The 14,280-nt window shown below is 36.4% G+C and overlaps 1 protein-coding gene across 1 annotated transcript in view; it reads left to right on the top strand.

Annotated features, from left to right (window-relative positions):
* Window positions 1-14,280, top strand: part of BPTF (bromodomain PHD finger transcription factor) — a gene marked incomplete at its 5' end in the record, with an annotated part of 38,980 nt that overhangs the window by 6,569 nt on the left and 18,131 nt on the right. Inside the window, 14 exon segments of the mRNA XM_010080324.1 lie at window positions 1,622-1,795; window positions 1,925-2,100; window positions 3,379-3,734; window positions 4,025-4,156; window positions 4,701-4,830; window positions 5,261-5,396; window positions 6,279-6,494; window positions 6,802-9,202; window positions 9,435-9,559; window positions 9,786-9,914; window positions 10,198-10,348; window positions 11,152-11,275; window positions 12,685-12,937; window positions 13,389-13,550. Coding sequence (XP_010078626.1) covers window positions 1,622-1,795; window positions 1,925-2,100; window positions 3,379-3,734; window positions 4,025-4,156; window positions 4,701-4,830; window positions 5,261-5,396; window positions 6,279-6,494; window positions 6,802-9,202; window positions 9,435-9,559; window positions 9,786-9,914; window positions 10,198-10,348; window positions 11,152-11,275; window positions 12,685-12,937; window positions 13,389-13,550 — 4,665 coding nt within the window.

Here is a 14,280-nt window from a genome sequence, read left to right as displayed (position 1 = left end):
TTTTAACCTCTCATTTACTGTAGAAATTACTAACAAACAAAGTATTTTCATTCATGTGAGTAAAATGTTGCACAGAAATGTCAAGATTAAAATTGTCATGCTAGGAATTTTAAACAGATTTCAGAATTATAAGTACAGAGGCTCTTGTATTTTAATGTGTTTTCTTCTGCTGTGTCAGTGATTCAAAAATTGTGTTTTTTAAAATTAAATAGTGTATCACTAACTTTAGATTTAGGAATAAATGGGACTCGATTAGGTGTAACGTAAATTATCAGTGTACTATTTTAGAATTATTTTCTATTACGTTTAGAATTATATTCTATTACTAGCTTTACTACATAACCAAAAGTTATTCTAAACAGTTGATTACTGTTAAAATGATCAAAGTTTTATTTTCAGTTCTTAAAAATCTAAAAACACTCTAATCTGTGATGTAGCCATACTCAGTGTGTTATTGTTTAAAAAGTGGTGGTAAATGTTTTCTCTGCTGCAGGAATAGTTCTCCAGTCAGGTACAGATTGCAGTTGTTGAACTTGCAAATGTCAATGCATCCAAGCCTTGTGATAAACTTTGTTGATAGGAGGAGAAAATTAAAGTTGCAATTAATCAATAGTCTGGAAGCCTCATAATACACTTTTTTAATACAGAAAATGTCCTAGCGCATGGGACAAAAAGCATACATTTTAGATATTTGACAAAATATTTTTGCCTGTTCTTGTATTTTTTAATGGCATTTTAAAGTTAAAATAACTGTATAGAGGTTTAATGGAAAAGATAGATATCCTATAACTTTGCTGAGGTACATGTATAGGTTCATGTTTTATTTTAAAGATTGTCTTACATATTTCTCCTTACTTCTTTATTATACTTTCACAGGTACTTTGCCTTCCACAGCTTCTAGCTTATTTTTAAATTAGTGGGTTAGAGAGGTTTCTTTCTCAAGTCTAAATTAGTCTATTCATAGTGACACTTGTGTTCCTATTATGAAATTTCAGTTTGAGACTCTCATTTCAGAGGGAGGGACTGATCCTGAGCCAGTATCAGATTGTAAGAAAGAGTCTGATATTTTAAGTGTGCAGAGGAGGAGTTTAGGTATAGAGTGGTGCCAGCTGAACTGAAATCTGTGGGATTCCTCAGAATTAATGTGCTGAAGAAGAGACAATCAAAGACTCTGTGGAAAAGTGGAGGGGAGCTGAAAGGTGTATGCATTGTGGAATGGCTAAAGCACAAGAAAATCAAGAGATAAAATCATAGAAGCTGCAGGAAGACTAAATCTCATTAAATCTGAATTCTGAAAGCAAAACAAAGTCTTGGGAGAAGGTTCTCTGTGTGTGCATCTATATTAAAAAAAAATTGTCCTGTGTTTAAAATACATTCATATTTCATCCAAGTCTGAATTTCTGTTCTTCAGCACTTTAAAAGTTGAAACTGCTTGAAACAGAACAAAAAAAATACTTTCACAGATCAGTGCTCTGGAGGGAATGAATATTTTATGGAGATTTCTTTCCAGTCCAGCAAAAGGTGTTCATCTGATTCGGTTTTGATGAAAAATTTAGAACTAGAAAAAATTGCATTGATCTAATTTAAAAGAAAAACTAAAAATTAAGTTGTTCTTTTGTAGAAGAAACTGGTGAGATGGTCCCTAGCAACAGCAGCAGTGCATCTGCTGCACCTCTACAGCCAGATGCTGAGAACAGCAACGGTGGTGAGTTGGGCTCTGGGCAGAATGACTCCATTAAGACACCTGAAGATGCTGAAAATGCAGAGAGGGGATCCCAGACTTCAGAGGACATAGGTAATAGTTAATAATAGTGTCTTTAACTTTCATTTTATGCATCTTTTCTTTTTACTTTATATCTCCCATATATCAGTAGAAAACTGCCAGTTTTTAAGTTTGTTTTAAAAGCTCTTTTTTCCTGGGCAGGAGAGAAATCTAATGGTGAAAGAAGTGATTCTCCAGGCGCAGGAAAAGGCACGCCAGGTTCGACGCGAATGCTCACAAGATTACGAAATCCAGATAGCAAGTTGAGCCAGATGAAAAGCCAGCAGGTTGCTGCTGCAGCACATGAAGCAAATAAGTTATATAAAGAAGGCAGAGAGGTTTGTGCACATCTTGGAAAACTCAAAGAAGTACAAAAACTGTTTTAGAAAACTGATAATTTTTTAAAAATAAAAAAGTGATTTTGGCAGATTTATGGAGGTACTTAAAAATAAAAGTAGTAATAATAAGTTAGCAAATGGAGAAATTGTAATGTCACAGGAAGCTTTTTTTTCCTCCTTCTCCTTTGCTCTTGCTCTCTTAGTTGCTATCTTGAGTGGTGTGGCAGTGACCTAGTGCACCTCCTTTCCCTTAACGTGCTGGTCATGAACGCTGGAGAATTGGGTACTATATAGTCAGTAATAAGTTATATGTGTTTTCTCCCACTTGTCTTCAAATCTCTCAGAACTACTGTGCCAAAACTACAACTTGACATTGGTTTGTGTTTGATTATTGCTTGAATAGCTAGGTAATAGCCCTATTTCCAGTTCATAGCAAATCTGTACTGGCAGAGTATGGTCATTTAAAGACAGTCATTGCAAAATTGTAACACTGCTTGATGTAGATGAAGGTGAAATCTCTCTCAAATGTCTGACAGTTGGTATAAATTTTTTGTATGGCTGTAGGGTGTTTGGTTTTTTGGTGGTTTAGGGTTTTTTGTTGTGTTCGGGTGTTGGGTTTTTTTTTTAGGTAGCCAAGTTTCTCCAGGAAAGAAATGTTGGAATGTTAAGAGTTCATTGCCATTAGTTGTCTGCATATTGTTTGGTGTATTGATTTTATTTTTGTTAACTGGTTTTCCTTGTAAGTTAGCATTTAGCATATTTATTCACAAACTTCTCCAATTTGGAACTCAGTTATGAGTAACTAGACCAGTGATGTTATCCATGCCGTGTTTTCTAAGTAAAGATATTTGTTTGCTTAGCTACATGTATGAATTCCGTGGTTGACCAAGGAGGGGTTTCACAGACAGCTTACTTAAGTTTAGTGAAGCCGTTTTCCCAAAGCTGTCCCCTCAATAGGAACGATTGAGAGCAGCAAAATGGGTTCCTGTTTGGCTTCCTGAGGAGTGTGGATGGTGGTTTTTTAATGTTAAAGTTGATCTTTGGGAATAACTCTGTATACAATCAGTGATGAAGTACATATGTTTAGTATATCAGAGAAAGTTATTTGCTTCTACAACCTGATGCAAGGTATTTTTATTATTTGATATATCAACAATATATTGATTGTCTGACAATGTATTGATTATTTGATATATAGTTGAAACCTGAATCATAAATAAGTAAAAATAAATATTTGAAACTTAAGTGAATCTTTAAAATAATTCTTTCTTTCACAAGGTTCTGGTGGTCAACTCACAAGGTGAAGTCTCCCGAATGAACACAAAGAAGGAAGTTGTGATGAAAGGAAATCTCAACAATTATTTCAAATTAGGGCAAGAGGGGAAATATCGTGTTTATCATAATCAGTATGCCACTAATTCATTCGCATTGAACAAGCACCAGCACAGGGAGGACCATGACAAGAGACGACATCTCTCGCATAAATTCTGTCTGACTCCTGCTGGAGAGTTCAAATGGAATGGGTCTGTACATGGGTCCAAGGTCCTTACCATATCCACTTTGAGACTAACTATTATTCAGCTAGAAAACAATATCCCAGCATCATTTCTTCACCCTAACTGGGCTTCCCACAGGTAAATTTATAAATGAAAATATATATTCTCTTATTTTACTTGTATTTTTTGCTAACAGTATTAATAAGCAATGGTCTGTGTTTTTTCAAATTGGTGATTTCCAAGCACAGTGCTTCAGTATATTAAAATATAACGTAACGTGTGTTTTGTGATGGATGGCTAAAAGGATTGCATATTTGAGTAAAGTATTAAAATACGGGAGGTTTTATCGTACCATTAAATCTTATTAACATAGCATGCTATGTTACTGCATGTATGTATTTCAGGTTTTTATTTTTTTTCCAACTTAGGTCTAACTGGATTAAGGCTGTTCAGATGTGCAGCAAACCTAGAGAATTTGCACTAGCGCTGGCTATATTGGAATGTGCAATTAAACCGGTTGTCATGCTGCCAATCTGGCGGGAATCGTTGGGGCACACTAGGTAAAATAAATAAACATAAAAATCTTTTTCAATATGAGAACTTTGCTTTGTTTTACAGTTACTAGTTTCTCTAAGCCTGTAAGAACTATGTCTAAATTTAGTTAGTCATTCAGCACTTGCAGTGTTTCTTCTCAACCAGAAACACTGAAAATACACGACAAGGTTTTTATAGTGTGATTGCTCCTGCAAAGCAAGTTTGTTTTCTTTTATCTGAGCCACAGACTCAAAGCGATAAAATTTTGGGAGACTAGAAGAGCAAATTTCAACACACTCAGTTCAGTGGAGCCTGTCTTTCTTCTCTCATTGTGTCACAGAAGCAGAAACAAGATGTGTCTGATGTTAGACACAGTTGCAGGCAGCTGTGTTTGCCTTACTGGAATGGGCAAAAAAAGTGGTGTTCCTATTGCAAGTAATACATATAATCTGATACTAGACTTTCCTTTTAACTTCAGATATTTAAAATTATTCAGAGGGGTAGTATGTGCTGTTGTTTGACTTCTTAGTTTTGCTTACAAGATCCTGTTCTTAAATCTCTATGTATTAGGTTACGCAGAATGACAGCATTAGAAAGAGAAGAAAAGGAGAAAGTGAAAAAAAAAGAGAGAAAACAAGAAGAAGAAGAAACAATGCAGCAAGCTACATGGGTGAAATATACATTTCCTGTCAAACATCAGGTAGGGTTTGCTTTTGTGTGAAGAACAAACAAAATACAGAAATTGTTGATTTCTTACTCTTTTCCTGTTTTAATTTTAAACTTAAAATTTTAATGTCATTGCGTTTACACCCTGCCATTGGAGTAGGAACCATGCCCACATATTCAAGCACATAATCTTGGTTTGAACTAAATTTGACACGTATTATGCTTTTAGTGATACTGCCTGCTTTGACAGATGTTTGTCTGTAAAATGCAGCGTTGCCAAATGGAAGGGTTCTAGATGGTTACTGGAATCTTGTCGGTGTGTCCCTACCCAGTGGTCCCCTTCCATCCCCAATTTCCCCCCACCCCCAAAAATTGAGCCTACCTACCTGGACTTTGGAAGGTTATATTCATTAATAATGCAGCAAATAGCACCATTAAAACTACTATTTAAACATATTTACCAGGTTTGGAAGCAAAAAGGAGAGGAATATAGAGTAACGGGATATGGTGGCTGGAGCTGGATTAGTAAAACACATGTCCACAGGTTTATGCCCAAACTGCCTGGAAATACTAACGCAAATTACAGAACGTTGCTATCAAGTAAGTGTCTGTGTTGCTTCCATTTTTTTTAATTACTAACATACTGTTATGTTTTGCTTGTTTGGTTATTGCATGTGATGTTTCTAATGTAGGGGAAAGAAATGTATTTATCTAGAAAGTTCAAAACACACCTTCTCTGTTGTTTGTTCCAAGGATTTATATTAAAAAATAAAAGTTTTGCACAGTTGAATTTTAGAATGCATCCTGAACTGTAGGAGTCTTATTTATAATAAATTTAGTCTTGAGTTTCCTTTTAAAATTTAGAAAACGGTGGCCTGCCCTATATTACATATCAAAATTATTTCTTTCCTCACATATTGATCTGCTACTTTCCCTGTTGCTTTTAACTGGATCAAACACAAAATGGATGCTGCTGCTTTTAGTATTGTCTATATGATTGTTAAATTACATTTATTTGCTTTCTGTATTGCAATGAATAGCCACTACAGTGTGAAACACAAAGTCATTTGAATACTAATGTCCATTCTGGCTTAGCTGTAGGAATGAAAATTATGTAATTTTCAGAGCCTGAATGAATATGCTCTTGGTAGGCTGGGTTTTCAGAAAGTGGTATTTTGTTTCCTGGAAAATGGGGAGTTTTTTGGTTTTGGGTTTGGTTTTTTTTAAGAAAAGCTGAACATGGACTCCTGAAAAAATAACGTAAATGAAACAGTTTTATCTCTGGTGGGCTTTTAGATTTTTATTTTTTTTTTTAATATTGCACTAAGCTTTATCTGTGATGTTACCATTGTATACTCAGTTCTATTTCTGAATTTTGCTAATGATGTGTGAATAATTTGAGAGGTAAACTAACATACATAAAGATGTAGCAGAGTATAAAATATCTGAATAATTGAAACCATTTAATTAATTTGTTAATAGCAAAGGACGAAGATGAAAAATGCAACTTGGATAAACGAAAAGGTCCCATTAAGGTAAAAACAGAGAAAGATAGAATGAAGGATTCTCATGATCTGCAAGGAAAAGACAAAGCAGATGTTTCAGAAACCCTGGAGAAAGTACAAGTGAAAGAAGAAAAGTTGCGGGAAGAAAAAGTTGATACAATTTCTGAAAACTTAGATCACGCAAAAGACAAAGGTGATACATTTAAGTTATTGTTCAACTAGCTATGCATTACAAAATGGCATATGTAAAACCATAGGACCTCAGAAATCACTACTGAAAAACTGTGTAACAGATTATGTCAAGACGTATAAAATGCCTCCGTTAAATGATTGCTTATTATCCCTTGTAGTCGTCTCTGAAGTTTTTGTTCCCTTTTTCTTGAAATCTATTAATATGTTAAAGGTCCATTTATGTCGTAGTACTTCATGTAAAAATATAGTTTGGTATTCATTGTTAGGGGATTCATTGTTACTGATTCAGAGTTATTTCTTCTTCACAGTGGAAAAACAAACCGATGGTGAAAATGATAAAGTCATCAAGGAAGAACCTATGGATATAGATGATGTGAAAACTGAATCCCCTGTAAAAGATGAGGATAGTGATTGTCAGCTGGATATAATCAATGTCAGTGAGGGATTTCATTTAAGGACTTGCTACAAAAGGAAAGTAAAATCATCAAAATTAGATGGACTACTTGAGAGGCGAATAAAACAGTTTACGTTGGAAGAAAAACAACGTCTAGAAAGGATGAAACTGCAGGCTAGTGCTAAATCTGTAGGCATGCAGTCTGTAAGCCCCCAGAAAAACACAGATGAGCTACAAATGAGAAAAGTAAAAGAAGGAAGTCAGTTTGACATGCCTTCCCAAGATCAAGCCTATATTTCAGATAAGACCCAAACTGAAGACGCAGAACAGGACTGCTTGCCTATCAGCAGCATCTCTTCCAGCAAAACTGGTGAGCTAGATGAACCTTCTTTGCGTTTGAGAAACAGGCTATTAAAAAGAGAAGGCGTGCTGCTGGATGAAGACTCGCCTCCGTCCTCTGAAGGTGAAAGCTCCATTCAGAATGATAGCAAAGAAAACAACCCTCAACCTATGACTGCTGACAAATGTCAAGGACAAGAGGCTCTTGGAGAGTCTGAGAGTTCCTTTGTGGATGGCTTGAAACCAACAAATGCAGAAGGTAGAATCAAATGGGATGTTTCCGAAAAAAGCGAAAAACCTTTGAAAGAAAAACTACCTATTACCAAAGTGTCTCAGCGTGAACGTGAAAGCTTAGAGCCAGTGTTAACTGACACCAGCCATAGGAAGGCTGTTCTGGCAGCTTTTGAAGAAACAGATTCAGAAGGGAATTCTGAACAGCAGAGCAAAGATCCAGAAAATAATTGTATGATAAGAAGCCATATTGAACCACCATCCTCGCAAGAAAGTGAAATGGAGGAAGATCCAGTAAAGATTGAAAGTAAATCTGAAAACAAGATTATATTTCACCAAAAATCAGTTAGTAAAGATCTAGAACCATTTAAAAAAGAGCTAATTTCTGAAATAAACCCTGAAAGTCAAACTCTGGAACACATGGATGGGATGGAAGATGATGAGGATTTGCTGAGCTCTAAACTAACTGAGGCTAATGGTCAAAAGAAAGGTCAGGAACTGAAGGTGGGGACAAGTACCGTAAACAAATATCTTGATCAGACGAATCTAAATAGTGTTACTGACAAAAAGAATAATAAAGATGATGAAACTGAGACAGACTTAGAAAAATCAGCATTTCAAATGAATGGAAAAGACAGTGACATTAAAGTATTACCAGATGATGACTGCTTAGTTAAAGATACCTGTGAATCTAAGGCAGGGGGTGATATTGAACCAAAAGTTAATAATATTAATAAATCTATTCCGGAACATGAAATAAAACCATTGACTTTTAAGGAATCTTCGGTTAAACCATTCATGAATGGTGACATCATGACAGAGGGCACAAAGGACAAAAATAATGTGGACTCTAAGTCACGTCTGCAGAGTTCACCTGAGTCTGAATCTGGAGAGAGTCTTCAGCCACCAGATAAAGTTCCCAAGTATGTGCAGAAAACTGAAGAACAACAGCTTTCTCCTGAGAGATCTGCTTCCACGCCAACGCATACTGTCTGTAAAGAAAATAACCTGAGCAGTGAAACAGAATCTATGGAAACTGAAGTAATTGAGGATAAGAAAGTCGCTCCATCACCTGTAACCTCGTGTGAGGAATCTAGCTTGAGTAGTGACTTCGGTGACCAGAACGGTGTACAGACATGTAAAATGGAAAATATTAATGGAGAAAGTAAAATAAAAACTGTTATTACGGAAGTGACTACCACAACATCAACTGTGTCTACAGAATCCAAAACTGTGTTTAAAGTTGCAGAGACCGTAGCTTCTAGTGATGAGAAAACAACAGTAGTATCGTCTACAGAAAATTGTGCCATATCCACTGTAACTACCACAACTACTGTAACTAAGCTTACCACGCCAGCTACAGACAGTAATGTTGATGTCATTTCTGTTCAAGAGCACAGTAAAACGGTGGTTACAACAACAGTGACCGATTCACTGACCACCCCAGAAGGCACACTGGTGACTTCCATGACTGTCAGCAAAGAATATTCTACAAAAGATAAAGTGAAGTTAATGAAATTTGCAAGACCCAAAAAAACTCGTTCTGGAACTGCCTTGCCGTCTTATAGAAAATTTGTTACCAAAAGCAGTAAAAAAAGCATATTTGTTTTACCCAATGATGACTTAAAAAAGCTGGCCAGAAAAGGAGGCATCCGAGAAGTTCCCTATTTCAATTACAATGCAAAGCCTGCCTTGGATATCTGGCCATATCCATCCCCAAGGCCAACTTTTGGGATCACTTGGAGGTACATACTTTACATTTTTGAGGAAAAGTTTAGGATGTGATACAATTAATTTAATTTTAAAATACAAGTGATAGACATGTTTGTGCCCAAACATGCAAATGTTGCTATTTATTATTCAATAATTTTCTATATTGTTCAATAAAGGTAGAATGGAAAAACTTCTTCCCATTGTTTCGGTTAGGTATTTTAAATACATTTTTATTTTAAAATATAATTAATACTCTGTTGTTAGGTACCGACTTCAAACAGTAAAATCGTTGGCTGGAGTGAGCCTTATGTTGCGGTTATTGTGGGCATGTCTAAAATGGGATGACATGGCAGCAAAAGCTCCACCTGGGGGAGGAACTACACGTACAGGTATTATTTCATTAAATTTCTGGGTTTCTTAATGAGAAAGCTCTTGCTGTTAATTTTGAGTATTACACTCATTCCAAGAATTTCTGCAAAGGCTTGAATTTAGCTATGGCATCTGAATTATTTTAGTCAACAGTTTGTACTGGTTGCTGGTTCTTTATCGGGTTGATTGGAGGTTTAGCTTTTATTTGTTTTCTGTTATTTATGTTTTGGGACTCATTTGTTCTAGAAACAACTGAAACTGAAATTACAACAACAGAAATAATCAAGCGAAGAGATGTTGGTCCATATGGAATCCGGTCAGAGTACTGTATAAGAAAAATTATTTGTCCCATTGGTGTGCCAGAGGCTCCGAAAGGTGTGTTTGTTTATACATTTTTTTTCCCCTTCCCATAAGGTCCTACAGAAATTAAGGTAACTGGATCTTTGTGTTAATTCAGGCCATCAAGGGAGCAAATATAGCTTGACATGAACTGTTCATTCACCTACGGGAAACAAATGATGCATTTAACAAACTGACCGGATTTATCGGAAGCTGAAGGGCCTTCCTGTTTATAAAATGAGACTGACACTAAATCTTGCTTTATTTAATTTTGTTTTGCAACTGAGCTTAATGTATGTGTTTTAACTGTTCTCTAAAGAAACTCCAACACCCCAGAGGAAGGGACTGCGATCAAGTGCACTAAGGCCAAAAAGGCCAGAAACACCCAAGCAAACGGGCCCTGTTGTAATTGAAAGTTGGGTAGCGGAGGAGGAACTGGAGCTATGGGAGATCAGGGCATTTGCTGAAAGGTAAGCCACCTCAAATGAACCTTTAAAGAAGGCAGCTTTAATTTGTGTGTATCTGTTAAATAACAGTTCCCACCAGAGAACACAGACCTGGTAGCTACTGTCAGTAAAAGCTGACCTGTGTCGCATTTGTACTGTGCCTTTTGATAATGATAGTCAAGCTTAAAGCTGTGAAGCTAAACTATTTGCTGGTACCAAAATGAATTTATGCAGATCTGTACAGATTTGTTAGAACTAATATTATATTAAATTTTCCATGCTTGTGAACTGATCACTTCAGTATGCTAAATGGCTCTTACTATAGTGCATGGAAAAGCTTTAGGCTACTTTTGGCATGACTTTAAACAGTATGTGTTTAAATACTTCTATAATACAAAGAACATGAAAGTATACAGGTAAAGTAAAGGTAAATTCAGCCTGAGAATATTCAAGTCATAAAATGAATATTTTCAGTATTGCATGCTTAGGGTTGGAACAACATCTTTGAGTCTCTTGGAAAGAATTGTCTTAATTTAATGGTATTGCATAGATTGTTTTCAGTCTCAGATGTAATTATAAATTCTAGTTTCGATGAATAGTTTCCTGTAAGGTGTTGCAGTAGTTTAACATCAGAATATTTCAGGGATGTTGCATGCAACCTCAACAGTTTATTTCAAAACACTTTTAAAGCCATGACCAGATTTTCAGTGATCTTCCGTCTTGACATGTGTTCTTATAAGAGCAGTTAAACTAGATAAAATGAAATCCAGTTTGATGATTGGTTTCTGTGTGATGGTATAACTTACTTTCGGTTGTGTCTTTGGCAGGGTGGAGAAGGAAAAGGCACAGGCAGTTGAACAACAGGCTAAGGTTAGTGAACAGAAGAAGGCAGAGGAATTCAAGGCCCAATTGGAGGCTCAACTAAAACACCAACGATTGGCTGCCCAGCAGGTGGGGGAGCTATTGGTAGTCCCACCTGTCAGCAACTATGCACTGGTAGTCCACATGCATTAGAATATGGGAAACAAAGTTTATCCCCATCTTACGCCATTTTTCAAATAGTTTCCATTTCCTGTGCAAACTAAGCCATCAAACTTAAGTGGCTCCCACTGTGTGCATTCATTACATTGAAATGGGGCTAAGGCAAAGATTTGGTTTGGAGTCCCTTTTTTTTTTCCCCCACCTAGTTTGTAACACTTTAAAAAGGTTTAGTTTGTTTCCATTTTAAAAGAAGGCTCAGAAGCACCAATCTCCAGGTAAGGTCAACAGTGTTCTGTGGTGTAATGGGAAGCTGCCTTGGTATATAGGTGACTTGGGAATCCAGCTGCATTTGTTTTTCATGCCTCAATCAAACTGAATCTTTTGATTTTTGTCCTATCTGAAGTTGGCTGAAGGAAGCCCATTGGTAATTAAAAAAAAAAAAAGTATGTATAGATGTGTGTGTATGTATATATATAAATGTCGGCAATTAAAATTAGGAAGCCCAATGCCCTGTTGGTATTTCACATACATTATTAAGAAATGTGCTTTTTTTCCGATTTACACCTTTTTCTTTTCGTCTTACTTGACCAAAATGCGTTCCCAGTGAATGAGTATTTCTGATTCATGGGCATTACCTCAAGATAATGCTAACCAATCACTGAAATTTAAATTAATAAATAGATCATTCCAGTAACACAGGGAAGGATGTTAGATTGGTTGGAATTGTAAAAGAGTTCACTGATACGATCCCTTCACAAATTTGCTCTCTAAATTAGATGTACCTTCTTGACAGTTACAGCGCAGGTTGCTGGGTAAGGGATTTTGAACCTAATTTTTTTAAGCAGGCTGCAAACTGGATTTACTGTTCAAATAATAATTTTTTAAATTGTGTTCTTAATGGTGAGGTAGAATGATACAGTCTCTTTTTTTTTTTTTCCCCTGTAACTAACAGGATCTTGGTGCATACAGCTAGTAATAAGCTGTGTTAATGCTGGTGTATCACTTACTGAAGCAGATGCAGGCTGAATGCACATGGTCAAAGCCAAATATAGATGGATATTTTTCAAAGGTTTTTTAACCTTTCAGATTGATCTAACTTTTCTTTAAAATGTATAGTGGAATTAACATAAGCTGAGGATTTTAAAGATGCTATAAAGGAAAATTTCTGGCTGTGTACTATGAGCAGAGTTGTAGTTCTGCAGGTCAAGGAGCCTTGTGCTATAGGGTGTGCAAGCAGCTTATTCTTCAGTCCTTTACAAGTTGAACTAAAATCCTACTGGAGTCCTTTATTTTTCAATCCTGGAAAGAGACAGCATTTATTTTACAAAATCTGAAAGTGCTAATTATCCCTTTGTTCAATTTTTTTCTCAATTCTGTAGAAGCGTCTGGAACAGCAGAAGCAGATACCTGCAGCAGGTGTGGTCCCTGCAGTCACTACAGCCAGCAGCACTGCCACCACTGTCTCAACGCCACAGAAAGTTGTCGTAGGCCCTTTAACGGGCCCAGTTCCCACTGGAACCAAAGTAGTACTTACTACAAAAGTGGGTTCTCCAGCTACAGTAACATTCCAACAGAACAAGAATTTCCATCAGACTTTTGCTACTTGGGTTAAACAAGGCCAATCTTCAACAGGTAAGCAGCCATTTAGCACGGAAAGAACATGTGAAGGGGATGATCTCCAGCACAGCACCTACATCTTCCCCAGGATGTATAGCATTTTTACATTTCTTGTTATCTTTGCTCTTAACTCTCTTGCTTAAGTGTTAAACCACAACATTAAGTCAGCAGGACACTTCTGAGATAACGCCTGTCTAATTTCTCTGTGTTCAGTCTTGCCAGGTAGTCTTACTTCTGACCTGTCTCATTTATTACTGACAATTGTTGTACCAGTAATCATTGATAACGAAAGCATTCTGTGCTGTAATGTACTGTTTCCAGAAAAGAATCTTTACCAAAGAAAGTGTGACACATTCAAAAATGGTTGTAAAATTAATCCTATGCTTTGCTGTTTCATACTTGAAAATGGTCATTTCATTGACTAATTATTCTGCTCTAAAACTGCCTGTTCTGTGTACCTCAATAGCCACTAGCACAGCTGCCACTTCAGCCACAACCATTGCCAGCACAGGGCAGACCTTCCAGATCTCAGGCAGTCCAGTAACGATGGCAGGGAAAGTGATAACTAAGCTGCCACTCCCTGCAAACAGCAAGATTGTTGCCGTCAATGTGCCATCAACTCAAGGAGGTAGGGGAAAGGGAACTTAATTCAAAATGTATTCCAGCTTGCTGATTAATTCTCCATTGACACTATTTTCCCAGTGAAGTAAACGGTGACTTGAAGGGGGAAAAGATATTTTTAATATATATATACAAGTTTCTAGAGCTTGTTCCCCCTGTACTGCATATTTGTGTCTGTAGGGGAAAAATGCAAGTTCTTTGCCTATAAATTATTCTCCATTTCATAGTGCAAAATGAGAAGCTTTATTTTTAACAACGTGGAATGAAGCATGCTTTTTTATTTTTTTCTTTATCTAAATTATACATCAACAGAACAACTTTCTTCACACAAAAAAAGCTGCTGTTCTTAGTAATTAATGTCTGCATTTGCTCTTCACTGATGAGCAAGAGTTTGGTTCCAAGCTAAGACTAGCTTTTTTCCTTCTTGCCTCAAGAAGAGGACTTAATATTTTGACATTTGTGAATGTATATTGAACAGAAAAGCTCAATTCTCTGTCTCCATTTTACTTAGCATCTGAGGAAGTAATGAAGGCTGCTAGTTTTATATTGAAATTTCTTAGGTGACCAGAACAGCATTACCCATTTTCTCCAGCACCACGAGCTTTAGGTGAAAGGTGTTTAAACTGGTCTCCTACATTTTAAATTAAGCAGATTATAGCTTTTAATGGTCGTATAATACTAATTTGTGGCACCATGTCAATGCAAGGACTTAGTTGCAGTTACCATCAAACTGATCT

Source organism: Pterocles gutturalis, unplaced genomic scaffold (genome assembly GCF_000699245.1).
Source record: "Pterocles gutturalis isolate BGI_N339 unplaced genomic scaffold, ASM69924v1 scaffold11234, whole genome shotgun sequence".
Classification (NCBI taxonomy): domain Eukaryota; kingdom Metazoa; phylum Chordata; class Aves; order Pterocliformes; family Pteroclidae; genus Pterocles; species Pterocles gutturalis.
Note: the sequence above shows the minus strand (reverse complement) of the source record. Positions and strands in the feature narration are given on the sequence as shown.